At 48.1% G+C, this 20,115-nt stretch overlaps 1 protein-coding gene across 6 annotated transcripts in view; it reads right to left on the reverse strand.

The window, feature by feature from the left end:
- DPP6 (dipeptidyl peptidase like 6) overlaps positions 1-20,115 on the reverse strand; it is a 578,081-nt gene that overhangs the window by 73,755 nt on the left and 484,211 nt on the right. For all 6 annotated transcript variants that reach the window (XM_019742500.3, XM_019742502.3, XM_074315064.2 and 3 more), the window contains exon 8: positions 5,322-5,442. In XM_019742500.3, the coding sequence (XP_019598059.1) occupies positions 5,322-5,442 (121 nt within the window). The remainder of the gene's footprint in view (positions 1-5,321; positions 5,443-20,115) is intronic.

Genomic DNA, 20,115 nt, shown 5'->3' on the forward strand with positions numbered 1-20,115 from the left:
GAAGGGCACAGGCAGAAGTGGTGGCATGGATGTGGCCGGATCAGACTGGTGGGTGAGGAGGCCGTGACAGCCCGTCAGACTCAGCCTGGCTATCACCCGCCTCCCCTGCTCCTGACATTTTGGTCCCTGCCTCAGACCACTGTTCTTACGCGGATGGGTACAGCAATCCAGAAACCCGACGTCGGCTCTGACTGGATCAGAGGGAGCATGGCAGGAACGAGCCTGTCCTGGGTCACCTCATCCGTTTCTCTGTCAGAGCATAAGGAGTCTCTATAGAACAGTTTTAGCTTTTTCTCTGTGGCTCTCTCCGAGGTAAAATTTACATGCTTTCCAAGTCAAGGTCATTAATCCTTGATGGGGCTGGAGACTGGGGCTAGACAGGAAAACGCTCATTTCAGTTACATGGAATACTGGACGCCCTCCGCTCCCTGCTCGGCTCGCCGCGGTCTGCTTGAGCCAGCGCTCCCCCCACGCCAGGGTGCCTCCCAGGTCTGCTGGCTTTCCCAGCTGCTGAGGAAACCTTAGCTCTTTGCATCATCACTATCACGTTCACGTCTTCTTCTGGAAGTCACAGGCGAAGGGCAACGTAACTTTTCTCGCTTACTTAATGTCTACAAGCGACCGTGAAGCATCATTGCTGCCGAGTTTCGAGGTCTTTGGGGCTCACACAGGAAACAGCTGTGTCTGTCAGGTGTCACTGAGGAATCAGGGGTGTGATTCCAATGGCTCTAATGGCAGAGCACAGACGGCTGGGGCAAGGTTCCTGCCTGTGCTTGTATCCTTTCCAGGCTGACTGGGACCGCGAAACGCACTTCCTATAGAAACGTATTATAGACAATAATTGGTGGGTGAATAGAGATCAATAGTTCAGCACTGATATCGGGGGAGAACTAACTACACATTAATGGTCCTGACTCCTGACTGTGTTAGATGAAAAAGTGGAGCCGGAACGAGAAAACAGAGACACAGAAAGCTCCATATCCACCCAAGTTCACGTAGCTTTTCAGCAGTGAAACGATTATCGAAATGCAGGCACAATCACTGTTGCTGGGAAGCTCCCCCCGGCATTATCACAGCTGTGTCACCCTCACGAGAGAGCTTGGCAGGGCCAGTCACAGCTTCTGGAAATTTACGGATAGAGATTTCATTGTCTGAGCAAAGACTTCCCATCCTGTAAATCAGAGAAGTACCCGACACTAAGTGCGAAGAACCAAAGATCTGTGGTTTGGATAATAACACACAGATTTGAATGTGACGCCCAACCCATTGAACTCTTGGCCACATAACGTTTTGCAAAGCAGTCTGTCTGGTCGGAGTAGGGTGTGATGGATGCATAATTCATGGCCACCCACCACCTGGGCACAGTGTGCTAGTAACCGAAGTGCCCGAACCAGGTATTTCAGAGATGGCTCTCATAAGGAACCCAGTCGGGGATGCACACCCCACAGCGGCTCCAGAAGCATTTCCAAATATCATCATCTAAATGTACGGCAGGGAGTTTTGAAAACAGCGTGACAGGTGTTAGAAGCACTGCCTCACTGATCAGGACACGGTATGTGTGCCATGTGCAAGGGTAGGGCCAGTCACTAGAGGTGACTGCCACGGAGGTCGCGACGGGCATGGTCTGCTTAGGACACACACAGGGGGCACCTGGCTCACGGGACACCGGTGCCCAGTGCCGCACACGCAGTTCACCAAATACCTCATCAACCATGAGTTTAAGTTAAAGCCCGTCTGCACGTTCCATGGGAAGTGTTACTGGATTTTGTTTCCCTTTCATGGAACCTAGAAAGTTTGGGGTGATCTGATGAGTAGGAAAGAGCCCCCTTCTTTTGGAGGGTGTATTTCCTGTGAAAAGCACACATCCTCAGAACCATCCCACAGGTCTCCGGGAGCACTTCCGTCACAAGAATGTTTCTTCCCACGAAAGCCATCTGCCCATCAACTCCCTGCCTCCTTGAATAATCAAAATGACAAAGCATGGGACGACATCACAAACGCAAATCAGCAAGTAAGTCCAAGGCACCCACTGGGGCCCACCTGACCTTCTGCTCACGTCTCCAGAGCACCTCACGGGAATAAAAACCTGCCAGGTCACTCGTGCGGACTCTGTAGAAGATGCCTTAAGGAATTGTGTAAAGAATTACGAAACAGGCCTTAGGCTTGTCCCGGCTTTGAAGCCTCTGGACGAAAGTCTGAACCTGAAGGGTAGGGACCACCTGACCCGGCTTAGGCCTTAAATGCGCAGCAATGAATGAGCCCACCTTTTCTAAGCTCTAGCCCTACTTTCATGGCAGGTTAGACCACAGTGGGAACAGTGTTTCTAGAACATTCTGAGCTTGAACTCAGAAAGAGCTAAATGTACGTCCGACGGCAGCAGCCCTGGAAAGGCCTCTTTGGCTGGCCTGGCCACACCCCACCTCTGCCACGCCAGCCTACAAGTGAACGTGACACTTGCCCAGAAGGATAAAATGAAGATACACACTTCACTCATGAAAAGCAGCGTGTGATGGTCCCCGCGAGGCAGGGAGTCCAGAGGACCAGCGGCACATGGCCTGAGTTCAAAGCCAGTGTCAGGGGCGCATTTCAGTGCGTGGCCACGGCTTCAGCTAACTGGGGAAGGTTTTCCTGCGCAGTATGTGTAAACCTTCCTCACGGGACACAGATTCCGGCAGCCCTGTGTCTCCTTCCTCTTCGCTCCTGGAGCCCTCCGTCTCCTGAAATGTTCAATATGTTTAAGATCCTTTTTGGGAAACAAATCAATGTGGCGTTTTGCTGCCAACAAGCCTCAGACTGCAGGGGCGTCCCCGTTGCTATAGCTTAGTTTCCTCTCAGAACTAACACCTCCAAGCCACTTAGGCCCTCTGCACACGCTTTCAGGGTATTTTTCCTCTCAATCTCTCTTTTCTTTTCCTTTTTTTTTTTTTTTTTTTGTAAAGACAGTGTCTGGAAATGAACCCATTAAGTCACAGATTAGAAAAGGCAATTTCAAAGTTTACTTTTCCGTTATGAAAAAAGGAACCAAGATCCCCCCGAGCTCCCTCCCTCCCACCTTCAGAAATCTAAGCATCAGCGTCTAGAACCTCCCAGGGAACAACCCGAAGTTGATTAAGCTGCCACATCAGCTGCGATTGATGTAAAATATTTGGGGCACCGCCATCACGCCAGCACAAATGCCTCGAAGAAAAATTTCCTTTCAGTGGATTTACTAAAGCAAAAGCTTAACTCGAATTGCAAAGCAATGAGCTTAGTATTTTATTAGGAAGATGCTAAAATGATATTTTAAATCTCCCGATTGTGTTAATAGATTTTTTAAGATTAGTCCTACAGCGTATCAGGCACTTGCAGACAGGCCTCCAGGGCGTCTGAGTTCTCTGGAACGTGGGGACTGACACTAGTGGCTGTCTGTGCACAGAAGGGCGTAACCACTGTGGTCAGTGTTAGTTTCATTCTAGTGACATCCTCATATGGGGCAGAGGAAAATGTGACAATAAAACTTCCAGGTTGATTGCCTGGGGCCCCAAAGGCAACTCAGAAAGACCTGGAATCCTGGGGGGTCTGAGCAGTGTGGCCACGCCAGAATAAACATGGGGCTCCCAGGTGACCACACTGGACAGGACAGCCTTGACCAGGGCCCCAGGGCCAGCATGTCGGTGGGCAAACAAGCTGCAAGGGACCAGGACAGCGGTGGCCTTAGGCAGCAGACTCAGGGTGGGGGGAGTTGGCTGGAAAGGGGCTCGGGCAACGTTCTGGAATGATGGAGTGTCTTGTGTTGTGATGGGGCTACACAATACACACGTTTATCAAACTCATGAAACAATGCTCTGATAATTGTGCATTTTATTGTGTACTACTTACACCTCAATTAAAAAATTAGAAACCAAGTCACAGAACTTTATGCCGCAGTATCTTTACTCAGTGACGTTACGATGGGAAGTAATACTCAGCTCACAGATCTACCTGCTTTACGCATAAAGCCCCTGCCATGCGGAATCCCAGCTTGAGAAATACACAGAGCTGGGGAGAAATGGTACTTTCTGGACCTGAAAATGCCCAGAGCGTCCACTGACCCCCCTGGCCCAGCCTGGCAGGGGGAGATCTTCTGTGACCACATGGTCTCAGGCGGGTGGGCTGAGGGGTGAATGACCGTTTATCAGCCCAGCACAGGGGGGCGGTGGGGGTTGGAGGGCACAGGCACCCTGATTCACATATTTTTTTTAGAGAGGAAATCGCCCTGGACTTGAGCAATGATATTCCCCAATACTCTCCCTCAACCTGGCGTAAATGTGGACACGTGACTTAACCTCCCCGTGCCTCAGCTGGGAGATGTCAGTAACTGGGCTCAGCTCACAGTGTTGTTAGGGGGGTGATATGGATGGAGCTGCGCCCCCCACACCCCAGAATTCACGGCGAAGCCTAAACCCCTCCTGTGAGGGCGCTAGGGAGCGGGGCCTCTGGGAGGTGGGACTAGAGCCCCCACGTGGGGATGCGGAGGCCGCACCGCTGAGGACGCTGAGAGAAGGCGGCCGCCTGCACACCAGGAAGGAGCTCTCCCCACACCCCCACCTGCCGGACCCTTCATCTGGGCTTCCAGCCTCCAGAGCTGGTGTGGCATTCTGTGACAGCGGCTGGAGCTGACCGAGACGGAGGGTCAACGAGGGGACAGACAACACGGTACTTAGCATGGCGCCTGGCACCGAACAGCAGTCCATACATGATGGTGACAGTCCCATCAGCATGGAGGCGGGCGATACGTGTCTAAGAAGAGAGCTTCTTGCGCAGATTTCTAATGATTTAATAACGCACACGGGAGTCCTCTGGTGCCAAAGGAAAACCACTGGTAGAGAATGTACAGCAGGGTGGATGGACTTGGGACAGCGGGTCACTCAACTGGCCCCTTTTTGAAGCTTTAACCTGTGACTTCTTTTCTAAGCCCCCCCCACTCCGCCACACACACAAAACAAGGCGCTCTACCTGTTGGCGTGGGGGTCACAAACCTGTGCATGTTCTGTTTCCACAAGTCACCTCCTGGTATAAGACACCTCCCAGGACTGGCCACCTGCCCTTTGGGGGCAGCTTGGGTCCTGGGAAGCCCCCCACACCTGGCCCCCAGGTGAGCGCTCCACACCTTAGCCTCCCACTGACCGCCTGACACACCCTGAAGCTCCAAAGTATCTTTTCAACTTAGCCCAACCTCAAGGAAGTGGAGTTTCATCTACAGCTCAAGTGAAAGGAAAAGATCGCAGCGGCCACTACCGTCCAGCAGCGACAGCCACAGTGACCACATGGACGCCCGCTTCCTGCCCACGCGCGTGTCCTACCTTCGTACAGCCAGTCGCTCAGGCCGTTGTAAATCACACCTTCCTTCCCGGTGGAGACCACACGGATAGCCTGCTTTCCGACGTGTGCACAGTAGTAGATGTTGTTTTCAAAGATAAATATCTAATTTGGAAAGAGAAAAAAACACAGTGTTAACTGAGAGAGGGGTTAGAAACAGCCACGCGATTTGCAAGGCCATGGACGGGAGGCCCCAGCAGGAGTCGCCCAGTCACCTGCGTACATGCTGATGGGACGGACAGAGCCAGCCCAGCCGGGCCAGCAGAGCTGGCAGGAGGCACTAGCGATGGGGAGTGGACTGCGGCCTAGGACATGAGGCAAAGTCTTTCTCAAGCTCTTCTCTTGGGCAGCTGGGTGACAGCGATCCATTTGCAGAGTTGGGGTAAGTGGAAGATATGACAATTCTCACTCTGGGCAAATGACAAACTCTGGGGATGGGAGGAAGATGGCCTTGGTCAGTGGTTCCTCAATTCTGACGCATATTAGAGTGATCTGGGAGCTTTCAGAATTCCTACTGCCCAGTCCATCAGCCAAGCCCAATGGTCAGTGTCGAGGGTGAGACCCAGGGATCCGGAACTTTAGATACACCCCAGGTGATTGCAATGTGCAATGAAACGTATGAACCAGTGGCCCAGGAAAAATCTTATGTCTCCTGAGGCTCTTGAAGTATAAATCAGCCGACAGAATATCTGTGTTCTCCGAGGCACTGATCAGTTCCATCCCACGCTCTCTGTTCCCCAGCCTCGTGTCCCACAGGTACTTTAGCACATGGCGCTGTCGTACGCGTATTTTGCAAATGCCGGACATGTATGGAAAATGAGCTACGTGGACTAAGAACTGCTCTCACAACAATTTAAAAAATAGAAACTCTAGAGAAAATATTGTCAGTATTGTTTCAGAGACCATTGAGAGAGGGCAATTTGCACAGTACAGGAAATGGTGGCAATACTGACATTTTTCTTTTTTCATTGAAAATGAAAAGAAAAAAAAAAGCCATTTCCCCAAATTGTTCTCACAGAAGGATGGACGTAAAAGCAGTATCAAGTATCCGTTTTCTGCTCAGGCCTCATGGAGCTTAAAGAATGCACACCAACCAGACATGAGATGGGTAACTTCCAGACACAATATATCCTGATTTAATTTCAGTAGCTGTTTTTATGAGTTTGCCGAAGGGTAAGCTGTATTACAAAATTTTAACTTCTTTTATGCATTCTAAGCCTATAAATACATTTCTGAATCAAATCAGGCGGTAGCCAATTAATATTTTAAGTGAAATATGCTATGATAGATATTAAATCCGTTTTCACCTTGGCTTTATTTTGAATGCAAGGAAACAAAAAGAAAACAAGTTATAAGGAAGCGTGTGTTTGCTGTGAAGATGGTTTACATTTCCCTTCTGACATTCAGTTAAGACATCTGAATAAAAGATGATGGAAGCTACCGTTTTGTCTGTGGTTATGTAATGCCAAGCACTGGGATGGAAGGAAGTCCTGGGGTGCTGGGCCCTGGCGAGATCAGATATTGGGGTGAGGAGCTGAGGTTTTCATTTTTCTTCCATTGCTCTGTGCACAAGTGGCACCATGTGTATGCATTATTTCACTGTCCCGTTCCTGATTAATGGAATCGTACCAATGGCTGCAGAAATAGTTACTATGTGCTGAGGGCTCACTAGCACGTGCGTATTCACAGATGCTTTGCCTGTATCTGTTTTTATTTTATACTTACATGGTATTTACTGTTGGCCCAACACTGGTTGGTCTAAACACTTTCATGTGTTACTTTACTTGATAGTCGGAGACAGGTATGATTATGAATTACTGTCCCCATTTTAGGGGTAGCAAGACTGGGGCTCAGAAAGGTCACATTTCCCACGAAGATGCACCTCGTAAGTTCCAGAGCCACGATTTGGCCCCTGGCCATGCGACTATGGCCTCTGATTAGCCAGACACCTCGAAAAGGAAGGTGTTACCCCTATTTTATAGAAACGAGATGCAAGCTCAGAAAAGTTAAGCATTGACCCAAGGTCACACCACTAGCTGGGAAGAGGTGGAATTAGAAAAGCATATTGTTTCACCCATGGCGCGAGCGATTCTCAGAGGATGTGCCAGGGTCTGCAGCATTGGCAGGCCAGGGAACTCACTAGGAATGCTCATTCTCAGGCTGCCCCAGGCCTGCTGTGTCTCAGCAAGGCTTTCAGGTAAGCCTGACGCATACTGAAATCTGAGAACCCCGGGGTTAGTCCCTGCGGCTTCTTCCAGGTTCAAACAATACACACTAATTTTGAGCAAATCTACTGGTAAGAATGGCTGGACCCCTGGGCGTTTCTGACAAATTTATTGACTGGGAGAAAAGCGTCTGAGGCACTCTCTCACCCGACAAATCTTTTTATATTGCGGTTAAATTCAAGTCTCATCGGTTGCCAAAAGCAGTCTTCTGACTCCAAAGCAGTGAATGAATTTTCCAATATCTTCCTAAGGTGATGGAAAAATCCATTCCCCCCACCACCCCGCCCCCAGTAAGTTTCTAGGCCTCTCTGTACGTGGTCCAAATAGAAATGGCGTCTGGAAGCCTGTAAGGTGGAAACGCTACCAGTGACATTGCGCACATTTTCCTGGTTCAATCACCTGACTCATGCCAGGTCCTTGAAGCATTACAGTGTTCAGTTTAAAGGTGCGCTGAAGTCACAAACACGCTTCCGAGACAACACCAGCCCTCTCTTTCAGACGCTTTCCCTCGGGTGCTCCTGGGGTGACTGGTCTCAGAACTCTGTTCTCCAAGGTGATGAGAAACCAGCGAACCTTCTCTCCAGCCAACAGGGGCTCATTACCTAGTCTGTAGATTACTCCAGGTCTTTGAAGCCTCTATTTCCTGTGGCTCTGTATCTCTGCAGCTTGTTACTGCTGCTCATTAGCAGCTCCCCAGAGGGTGGGCAGGGGGATTAAAGAAGGTGCAGCTCAGAAGTCCCCAATGTTTGGCATTTATGTCCATGGGACATCTGCAGTGGTACAGCCAGGACTGGTTGCCGGTTCAACTGTGAAGCACTCAAAGGCGATTGCTGCTACCTCTCCGTTTCCCCCTCAGCGATCTTTTCTTTTGTTATTTACACAATCCAAGATTGCCTTGGACCAAGAATAAAACCAGATAATTCACAAGAAAGAAATCGTGGGTATTAATTTATGGAAAATAATAGTTTTACTATTAAATGCATGTTAATTTAATCAACTGTGGGATGTAATTAAATTTATGCTGATTTAAACAACGATGCAATTGAATTATACTAGCAAAACTTTTTTAATGCTAGAATTAGAATTTTTTTTTTAACTGATAAAGCCTGGTGCTGGTGAATATGCAATCAGAATGAATGATTAAGCATGAGGAAAACAATCTGTAAGTATGTGTCAAGAACCTTGAAAAAACGTGTTCCTGGTTTTTGACTCAGTAATTCCACCTCAGAAACATTTTAGGGCCAAAGGCGTTCTACCAAATCCATTGTGACATGTTTCGATGTCCAACAGGAAAACAGTTCATACATTTTGGGGGACGCACACATTTAGTCCACATTAACGCTTTCCTATCTGCCCCAGTCTGCGCATCTCCTGAGGGGAACAGCTGCCCTTTTCACCTCCTGTACTTCACGAAGCACAAAAGCCACACATGAGTCTTCACACACATGAGTAAACCTGTTACTCTGACATCCCGGAGGGTGTTTCAGGAGAGTCCCTGTGATTTTGCTCCGGCTCAGCTAGAACCTTCCAGAGCCTTCTAGACTCCCAAGGAGCCCCATGGCTGTGACATGTCACATGACGGGGAGCTCGGTGCCTGGAGATGGGGGAGGGGGGGTTGCCAGGAGATGCCTGTTTTCTGATGTCCCACGTCAGGTTTTTACACCGATGGACAGACTTCTCTTAAAGACAGGTGTGGGAGTGGCCGCTTTGGGAGTGTGGTCTGCTGGACCCCAGCGCTCTGCCGGCTTCAGACGAGGCCCCCAACTCTGTGAGCCGTGCAGGCCAGGGGCCGCTCAGCCATCTGGACACTGGCTCGGCTGAGCTCAGCTGGGAGCATGTGATGAAATATTTTAATATGCAGTCAACCTTCTGCTGCGAGCTTGGTAATTAGCACTTCTGCAAAAATCAGTGCACTCCAAATTTTTTGCAAAATTAAAATGTTAATTCATGAAGCAAAATTTCAAACTCCTTAGAATATCAGGAGACGTTCATGCTGCCTAATATCACTTAGGGTGATAGAAATGTGTCTTGGAGGAAACCTCAGCGAGGGTCTTCCTTCCAGGCCACCTGGCACTCCCTTCCCCTCTCTGGGAACCAGCATGATGTCACCATCGCAAGGTAACAGCTACACAACAATTCACATTAAATTTAGAGGCTATTGTCTTACAAAAACTCCTCTTAGAGGAGCCAGATTACCACCTTTAAACCTTAAAAGAGACCTCTTGAAAGGTAGAATGAAACCATGAGTAGGAAAATTACTAGACGTCACAGTTCTCCAAAGAAAGTAGCACCCAGAGAAAAGGAAGGTGAGTAGACATGCTTTCAACACCCTGAAACTTGAATTACTGAGGTGGGTGCATCTCTGTTTAGAATCTGCATCTCCGTCTGAATCACATAAATTATGGGCGGGAAACCCAAATTCTCAAAGCCCTGGGAATGACCCTCAGCGTCTTGATGCTGCTTCACCCCAGGCATGTGTTAGATTTCCCTCCAAACACTGGGAAATGTTGGATGCCCATGAGGAGACAACCTGAAAGGAAAAGGCGGCGACTGCACACAGGAGGGAATGGTGGCCACTCCCAAGTCTGGACTGTGACAAATAGCCATTATTCATTGAGTACCTACTATATACTTTACACAATCCCCACGATGTGACTTAATTATACCTGTTACCTGGGATTCTCCCAATAATCATGCAAAGTAGGTCTCTCAGTCGTTCCCATGGCATGGACGAGGGAAACGACCCAAGTTTCAAGGTCAGGAAAGCTAACAGTTGTCTTGGCTCCTAAGTCTATGCTTTCCCATTTTGTAATTTTCTCACCATTTGAGCAAAAATCAACTTGGCCCAGAGTCAAGATGCCATTCGAGTTCTGCTTCTACATCAGTGGCCAAGGAAGGGAGTCAACATTTGGTGCATCAAGTAAGGGGTTGTTCCGGAAGCCTTTACAGCTTCACCGCGAGATTTTCCTGCCCTGTTTACAGACGGGGAAACTGAGGCTCAGGGGTCATAAAATCACACAGTCCTGTGAGTGGCAGTGCCGGGTTTCCATTGCACTTGGGCTGACTCTGAACCCTGGGTGTCTTCACTGCAGGAGTTTCCCAAAGGCTGGTCAACCACCAACCACCTGAGGGTTTGCTTCCAGTTTTGAGTATCACGGGTACGTTACTTATTTTTCCCAATCAATTCCCTTTTGATGGAATCCAGTTCATTTATGAGGGGAAATCTGCATCACTGGTGTAAGCGGAACTCTAGAGTCCTCAGCAGGGAAGAGGTGGCAGGCATGAAATGAGCACAGACATAACAAAACAGTATTAGTGATTCCACCCAGGTCTGTTTCAAAGTCTGGGCCTGAGGCTTAAGCTCTCTTTGTTGAAAAGGGAGATTAGCAGGTGTTAGGAGCTGTCAGACTTTCTCCTCTTCTGTAAGCCAAAGTGTGAAAGCATTGAAAACGGAGTAATTTCTTTCCTACGTCCTTCCCTCTTCCTGCCTCCTCTCCTCTCAGTAACGTCTACAGTTGCATCCAGACCCCCCACCGGACACGCAGCACTTTTCCCCATAACATCAGGGAAGGTTGCCTGGGTAACGTGCAGGAGAGCAATCTCAGGAAAGCCTTCGAGTGGCATCAGAACACTTTAAAGCTTCTTGTCACAGGTGGGCCTCAGGAAGCAACCCATCCTGCTTAACAAAGAGGGTGCATTTTTGAAATAAAAACCAACAACGCAGGATGGTGGAGCCGCTGGGAACACTTATTGAGCCGGTGGCCCTTACGGCAGGGGTTGCCTGGCTTACGGAAGATGCTCAAATGCTGTGGAATGAATGGGGCTTGTGACCATTCCCAGGACAGGGAAGAAATCAGAGGCAAAGCAACCAGGCGTTTTTCTCTGTCCTCAACACTTTCACTCTTTGCAAACGAGGTAAAAATGCGTACAAAGGTGGTGGCCATCAGGGGGAACTAACCACAGGACCTTCTGTAGGGCATGTGTATGGGGTGACGCCAGGCTCCTGTTCACACCCTGATGGGGCAGGGTCCCAGCTGGCAGGACGATTTCCCCTCCTCCCTCGGCTGGGAGAGCTCCGTGTGGAAAAACAGAGCTATCCATGGGGTTCTGTTTATGTATTTATATCTGTGCTGTTCCTACTGGAAGGGTGACGGCAGCCCAACAAACTTTACTGATAGTTCCTTCTGGGGAAAAAATTCTAGATGGATGTCTCCCAAACGGAGTGACAATAACCTAGGATCTGAGGACAGGTGTTCATTTAAGAGATTCTTCATTTTCACATGTTCATTTTGATGCAAATCTTAATACCATGAATACGAAATATGCTCGATTACTCACCGAGTCCCGTCACATAATTTCCTGAGGTTATGTTGACAAGAGCACTGGTGCCATGTGGTGCGGCTTTAGTGGCCGTGGGCCAGTGCGGCGAGGACAAAAGTGCACTTGACAATGTAAATGACACATTCCTGCCAAGCAAAGTGACAATAACATCATGCTGTGTTATTCCAGAGGACACTTCTGAGTAGGTCAGTGAGAAACATCGTGGGGCATTGAGTCACAGCATGGCACAGGGTGACACGCATGGAAAATAAAAGGACTTGCTCAGAAACTGTCGCTGCTGTAATCACAGCACCAGCACGGTCAATTGATATTATTGCTTTTAAATTAGACGGGCTTTGCAGTGTTGTGGAAGTTAATTGCTAAGCTCTCCTTGGCACTGGGAGCCGTACAAGTTTATACCGTTTGTGTTTGTCCCTGTTTAAGTTCCATGTCAATGAAGTGATTTAAGTCGAATTCAATAACGTAATTTACCACATCAGTAGATCGATTTTACTCATGAACATAGATGAGAAACAATCCTAAAAACGCATTAGTTTTAAAAAATGTAGCAAAATACATACGTACATACAGAAAACACATCGTCACCAATTGGGCTGGTCCTAGTCATATAAGGCTGGTTTTCTGTTGACCAACACAATATACCTCGGTGACAAAGCAGAAGAACCACCTGGTCTTCTCCCTCTTCTTCTCCATAAAACACACCAAATCCAAAATCCACTCAAGATAAAGAAACATAGAACAGAAACCGCAACAGCAACAACCAAACAAAACAAAGACACAAACAACTTCAGAGTAAACTAGGAACAGAAGTGACGTTCTTGAAACTGATGGAGGACAGATGGCAAACAGCCCACAGCACCTTCTCTAATGGGTGAAACATGAAGGTGTTTTTTTTATGAAGAGATACAGGACGAGGAATGGACTCCCGCAACTAACATTCCATTCAGAGAGTACAGCAAGACAGGGAAAAGCAGCAGCGACTAAGACGAAAAAGGACGAAGTAAATTGGTCATCTTTTGGAGATACTATGACTGTCTAAATCCAAAAGAAACCACAGATAAATTATTAGAATTAAATGAGTTTAAGCAAGTTTGCTGGATACAAAATCAATGTAAAAAGTCAATTGCAAAAAAAAAAAAGTCAATTGCAGTTCTATTCATCAGCAAATATAATTAGAAAAATTATACTTAAAAAAATGAAACAGATTAAAGAGTTCCAAAGTTATCCAATACCTAGGAATAAATTTGAACAAGACATTTGCAATAAATTTATGAAGAAGATTGTAAGACTTGAGTGAAAGACATATTTTGAAAACATAAACTGTCAACTATACCATGTATTAGAAGCTTCAATAGCTGAAATTCATAAACTCTCCCTTAGCTGATGTATAAATTAATGTAATTACAACTAATATCCCAAAAGTGCTTTTAAAAGGACTGAACAAGTTTATTTTAAACTCTGTGTATGTGTGTATTTGCACATGCATATATGTACGTGCACATACACACACACACACACACACACACACACACACACACACACAAGTGCCAAGATTTTCCTCAGAACGTGGTCAGGGAACTAGGTGTGTACGACAGCTATAATAATACCTACTGCATAACAGGCATCATGTCACGACTATTATAAAGCCACAGTAATTAAGAACGTGTGTTTCTGTTACACTGACAGACAAAAGACCAGGGGGACATACGAGGGGCTGACGCCAAACCCACACATACATGAAAAGGTGACAAAGGACCGAGCAGCCCTGAAGACCAGTAAAGAATCGGGGACTTTTTCAATAAATGGTTTTGGGACCACTGGTTAGTCCTATGAAAAAATAAGCGTTAAGCATGCTTCCCCTTTCCCCAAGATCAGTTTCAGGCGGATCAAAGACATAATCGTGAAAGATGAAATCGTAACAATGTTAGAATAGCTTCATGTCCTCGGGGTTTGGAAGAATTTCTTTAAGAAGACATACAAAACGCAAACCATAAATAACATTAACATCTATCCCTACCACAGTATAAACCACAGTACAGCAAAATGAGAGCGAAAAGACCAGCTGTAAAATGAGAGAAACCAGGAGCTCCAAGATGGCAGAGTAGACACCCACTGTGCCCGCTGCCTTCCGTGAACCCACTCAAATCACAACTAAATTACAGAACAGCTGACGTGAAGACGCATCTGAAGTCTAGGTGAACAAAAGTTTCATAAATATATATATTCGTATATAATGGGCCGCCACACAGGACTGGAAAAGAGCGCGCTGCAGCTGCATTGCCTCCTTTGCACCAATATTGCAGCTGAAGCTGAGTGCAAACCCAACCACGGCGTGTCCACGACATACGGCAGCGCTAGCTCGTGGTAAGTGATGAAACTGTTTGAAAAGTGGCCGAGATGCATGAAGCCAAGTCTGAGCGGTGCTTTTGCCTGGCAGGGGCCGGGGTCGGATGGGGCGGGCTCAGGGCTGTGGCCATCCTCCTCACGTCCTGTGTTTCGTGCCCAGTGGAGGGGGTGTGTGTTCCTTTTACTATTCTTTGTACTTCATATGTATTCTTTTGTCTTTCTAAAGTGTTTCATTAACATATAAACTGCGTCTGAAACAAAAACACTTAAATGCAGAAAACTGAAAAAAATGTTTAGGTCAGTCAGCCCCGGGGAAGGAGACATTCAGATTTTCTTCGTCTAATCCCCTATAAAAGGTCTCTGTGCATCAGTCCAATGTGTGTACGTGGTGCTGGACTAACGGCCCAGACAGACCTTGCAGGAGGAACGTTTTGTTCTGCTCGGGGTTGAGAGTCTTATCTAGGCTCCGGCAGCTCATTTGTGGAAGCTGCAGAAAACTCAGATGGAAATACCGGTTAGGTCAATGTTTCATTTCCTTTGCCGGGAGGGAGGAAGATAAGGGTGTTAGATTAATTACACCAGAGTGTGTATCAGGAAAACAACTGGTTTCTAGATATTGCAAAACAAAATGAAAAAAGGTCATTGTGGGTGGCCTTGAATACAAATACTCACAATAGTAACACTTCATATTTGCAGGGCATTTAGAATATTTTCAAAGACTTTTCATAGACATGAACGTCAGCCTTGAGACAAGTCATTGTGGCTTTGACAGGGGACATTGGGCCCTGAGACACAGCTCAGGGCAGGCAGAGCAGCAGGTGACGTCAAGACTTGGGGTTCAGTTCTGAAGCCGTCATGAGTGCGTGAGCTTGGGCAAATCACTTCCGTTTTCTGAACTTCAGTTTTCTCACTGCTGGATGGCGACGTGGTAAATGAAAAAAAGACAGTCTATGAGAAATGCCTGGCTTGGTGATGAGTGCACGGGGAGCCGTGAATAAAAGCCGCTTTGTTATGTGTTATGTCCCAAGTGACATGGCCCTGTGGTGACAACTCTGTCCAAAATCCAGTGCTTTGTTAGTTCAGGCTGTCTTTGTAGCATACGTCGTTATTGACAGGTTTGATTGGAGAAAATCCACACAAAAAATGATGGCTATCGCATAGAACATCTACCCACGTGGGCACTGACTCCTCACCCAGGGCTAGAAGGAAGATAAAACTACCACGTGACATCCTGGTCTTAATTTCGACCTGAGCTGGTCGGCCGGGACCAAGGACAATGGCGGTGCAGCCCGCGCCGGCTGGAGGCCCCCTGGTCCAACCAGAAACAACAGCCTCAGGACGTGACCCTTTCACCAGGGAATGTTCTGATGATGGCGATTGCATATAGGACCCTGTCCTTCGTTACAGGCCTGGGGACTACAAACAGAACCTCACAGATTCCTCATTGTGTCCTGACGTTGGAATGGTGACCATCACCCTTCAAAGTTATTGGACGAGCCTATCCCATCCCCACCCTGCCCGCCAGCATCCAACCCCATGCTGCTCAAGTCTGGGTGCCCATGAGAAGCACATGGGTGGTTTATAATATACTGATGCCCTGGTCCAAATACACCCGCACCGCTGATACTAACTTTTGAAAGTTAGTGTCACTGCATTAAAAACCACTCTTGCCTAAACAGTCCTCTGCCACCATGACCCTTGTTTTACTAAGTGTGTACTAGGCGGTGGAACCCTTGGCCAGCCACACTTTTAGGATATTGGAAGAAAGGGTTTACAGACTCTGCCGCCTCACTGGGAAATTACAAATGCGCGGGCACAATTCTTTATGCCCCAGGAGGTGAGAAGCAGGCCTGCCAGCTGCCTTACAGGCTGGCTTTGTTGTGACATCGTTTCCTGTTCAGATGTGATTTAGCCAGGATGTGCGGTGACGGCCGAAGGGCCATAGCGATGAGATGTGCTACAGCAAGACTCTTCTGCTGCCTCCGTCTGCATTACGCAGCTCACTTTTCCATTGGAGGACTCACTTACGCTTTTATTATTCTGCGCCTTCTGGTAGGAAGATTTTGGAGCCAACTAATTTTGTAATGCAGCGACACAGGAAATTTAAAAGGCAGAATCTGCGAGGACGTCCACCATGAACCCTGTCTCGGGGTGATTACATTTATGGGAAACAGAGAGCAGTGACTCCCGAGGACATTTCAATAACTCGAGTTCCATTAAATATTCATAGTTCTCAGCTAATTAAAAAAGTAGGAGCTGTATGGCTGTGGAGAAAATTAGGTTAATTAACTAAATACATGTACATGCAGTCATAATTTTTTGAGAAATCTGCCACTTTACTGGAATTTCGTTGAGCCTGAGCTTGAACTTGATGTGATGGGTAATCACGGCTCATATGGAGTCTGGAAATGTTAAGATTTAAGAGAGTTACGTCACTAGTGATGGCCGAAAGGAAGCTGACTTCTGCCAAAGGTGACAATACGGGAAAACATGACAAACGAGCTTGGGGTTTACAGTTATGTCAGACAAGGTACCCGATTGTCCCCTGGGGTAAAGAATATGCCTTGCTTGGTCGAGAGCCTCTTTCAGCCTCTGCTCCTCACTCAGGGCAAGCATACAATGCGGGGCTGAGAGTACGTCAGCGAACGGGAGAAGGTCCTTATGGGGCTGACAGCCTGCTGGGGAGGAAGAGGACGCAAACAGGGCAGAACCTCACAGCATGAGCATGGTGGTGCTGGTGGTGCTGATGGTGGTGCTGGTGGTGATGGTGGTGATGGCGGTGATGGTGGTGACGGAGCAGTGGTGGGGGACCAGGCGGAAGGGTCTCCACAGAGTCCTGGCTGAGGGGGAGGGTCTGCGGAAACTTCCAGAAGGCAGGGAGGACTCAGGGGGAGCCTGAAGGCAAGGTGGCTTTCACCAGGCACCGGAGCGTGGTGTTGTGGAGGGCTGGGATTGGGTGTGTTCTGGAGGAAGGGACAGCAAGTACAGAGGCGTTGAGGTGACAGAGGGCCGAGGACATGTGAGAACCGGCTATAAGTTCATTATGACCGGCTCTCAGCCTGGGAGGGGTGGGTGGCTAGAGACGACAGGACCAGCCTCTCGGGAAGGCTAAAGGAGTCGGGGCTTTATCCTAAAGCCAGTGCATGGGTAAGAGGGCTTTACACAGGAAAGCTGGCAAGATCCCGCAGTTACAGAGAGAACATTCTGGACCCAGGGTGGATTCAGGGAGGGTGACCAGCAGGCAGCAGTACAGGAATCCAGGCGTGAGGTGAGGGTGGGAACGGAGAGGACTGGGTGGGTTTTAATGGCACCAGGACAGTAGGAGTCACAGGACCTGTTGAGGGAACAAGCTGGGGCTGAGGAAGGCAGAGAAGCCACAGCCGCCGGTTTCGGGCGTGGGTGGGCCTGTCACGAATAGTGGCTCCTGGCAAGGCGAGCTGCAGGTTTGGCAGGAGCATCGTGAGTCCAGGTTATGGAGAAGCTGAGTCTGGGAGCTGCTGAGAGGCCTGGGTGGGGTACGCAGCAGGCACTGCACACACGGGAGAGGATGCAGGACTGGTCTGGGCTGGAGGCTCAGATGGGCACCTCCGTGGGCAATGCCGAGAACGGGTGCTGGCTTCGGCGCGGCTGACCACGCGTGTGAACGCGGCTGACCACGCGTGTGTGCTTACACCCTGGAATCAGGCCCCACCCAGGGAATTAAAACATAATTCCAGCTGTTAATGGCCATCGAGCCCAGTAAGGTGAAACCTAAAACCATTCAGGTAAATGAGAAAGATTTCCAAATTGAAGAACACACAGAAAAATCAATTCACTAATTTGCTAATTGTTCGTTATAAGTGGAAATAGCTGAACGAGATTTTAGCCATCATGTACATAAACATAAACACAGTCTAAAATGAACAAAACTGGGTCTGTTGTTTGAACGGACTCATTGATTGGCTATGCCCACGTGTATCAGCGCTCCGTCAGGTGTAGGCACCCGTGACCCCCGGGAGACAGACAGGTAAAATGAAACCTCACGGACTGTGGGAGTAACCGGGTCCAAGCGCAGAAAGCCACCTGGATCACGCAGGGTTGTTTAAAAGGGGCGGTATTGTATTTATAACTGATGTGTAATAGTCGATAAGGGCTAACAAAATGCTACAAAGGAGGAAACTGTGAAGCCTGTTTAGAAGAAAAGGCAGGAGGAATGACTTGCAAACAACTGACTTAGATGTTGTTAAAATGTTTCCAAAAGTTCCTGAGAGCATCTTGTTTCAAGGGAGCAACACCTTTCGGTTGGTTACCACCTGTCTGCGTTGTTACCAGTCAGACACCGTAAGGGGAGGATGAGCGAGGAACACACACTAGTGAGGTCTGACTGTTCTCTCTGACTTAGACCCAACAGTCACCTGTGGGGCCCGGGTGGCGCAAGAATGGGGGTGTTTTATCCTCTGAAATTCCTGTGAGCTTTATTCTGATCCTTCAGTCAAATGCTCAGGCCATAGCCTGCTATTCCCCTCAAGTTTGAACAGTGAAAACTCACATCTTTGTTTTGAGAACTTTCATGGCGTAACAAATACTTTAAGGAAAAAAAATGTCTGACTCAAACACCTAGAATTTGTTGCTCATAAACCCAGAATGGCTGAAAACCTCAAATGGTGTTGCTCATAATCTGAATTGCTGAGTTAATTAAGCATCAGGGACGTTGTTAAGCCTTAAATTTTCTAGGTTATAATGTCAAGTTTTCCCAGTCTCCATGAATTTTGGACCTCATGCCCGTTCATCTGACACTTAATTCTACTCACCCTTCTGGGTATCACTCATTTAACAAATTGACACCCTGTAATTAGTACAGAGCAACAGGCCGGGAAAGATCAACATGCAATGAAACATCTTTTTTCCTGGAGCAGCTTGCATTGGGTCTGGGAAATAAAGCCACTCAAAAGGGAACTAGCTGAATAATAAAATGAAGACGCCTACAGTTAACTGCTGCAGTAAATGGCACTGACAACAGGACAGCAGTTTAGAGGAAGAAAAAGTCACGGCTATTCTGCACAGACGAGGAGGTAAAACCATCACTCTGATATTTTCCACAGGTGAATCACTTTAGGAGTTACGATAAAGAGCTGTTCCCTCCACCCAAAGGGGAGAAACACAGAAAACAGCCTATGAAAGCCCCTTACGGGCACTGAGGAGAGTCCTGAGCAGCACACGCAGTGTAGATCACCCCAAGGCTGCTGGAAAAATCTTCGTGTCCAGAGCCTGCTCTCTCCACGTAATGGGAGAGATGGGATGGCCCAGGGCTGCGATGCAACTGTGGCCTCCACCCCCATCCTCACGTCTATAAAGGTTGTTTTCACTTATAACCACCTCGTTACTGTATCTAAGGGACCTATCATTAAAGGGTCTTTCTTAATGCAGAACTCTGGTCCTGCTGCTAAATTCTACCTGATGGTTTATCCTGAGAGTCTCCAAGCGAATATTGCCAGGCTGACGTGGGCACCCTCCTGAATTGGATTCCCCTAAAGGACAATACATTGCTTCCATCTCACGGCACCAGGGACTCTCTTGAGAACGAAGACACCCTGGTCTCTCCTTACAGACCTGCGTGCACAGCTCGGCCAGCCCTAAGCCCACCCTTTTCTCCACTTTGCGTGGCTCACAAGTGCGTTCTGGACAGTGCCTCTTACAGGCTGGAAGCACAGATGGGGAGAAAGACCACATCGCATGGTGTTAGAAACGAGAGGCATGAAGGGTGCCATCACCCCCGAGGACTGGGCTGCTCACGCTGCGCCTCCAAAAGCACCACACATCACCCTTCAGTGGCTTTACGAAGCGGAATTCCCACAGGTCACAGCTAACAACAAATTTCCTTTTCTTT

The sequence above is a fragment of the Rhinolophus sinicus genome, chromosome 8 (assembly GCF_057876585.1).
Source record: "Rhinolophus sinicus isolate RSI-liver-muscle chromosome 8, RSI-T2T, whole genome shotgun sequence".
Taxonomy (NCBI): domain Eukaryota; kingdom Metazoa; phylum Chordata; class Mammalia; order Chiroptera; family Rhinolophidae; genus Rhinolophus; species Rhinolophus sinicus.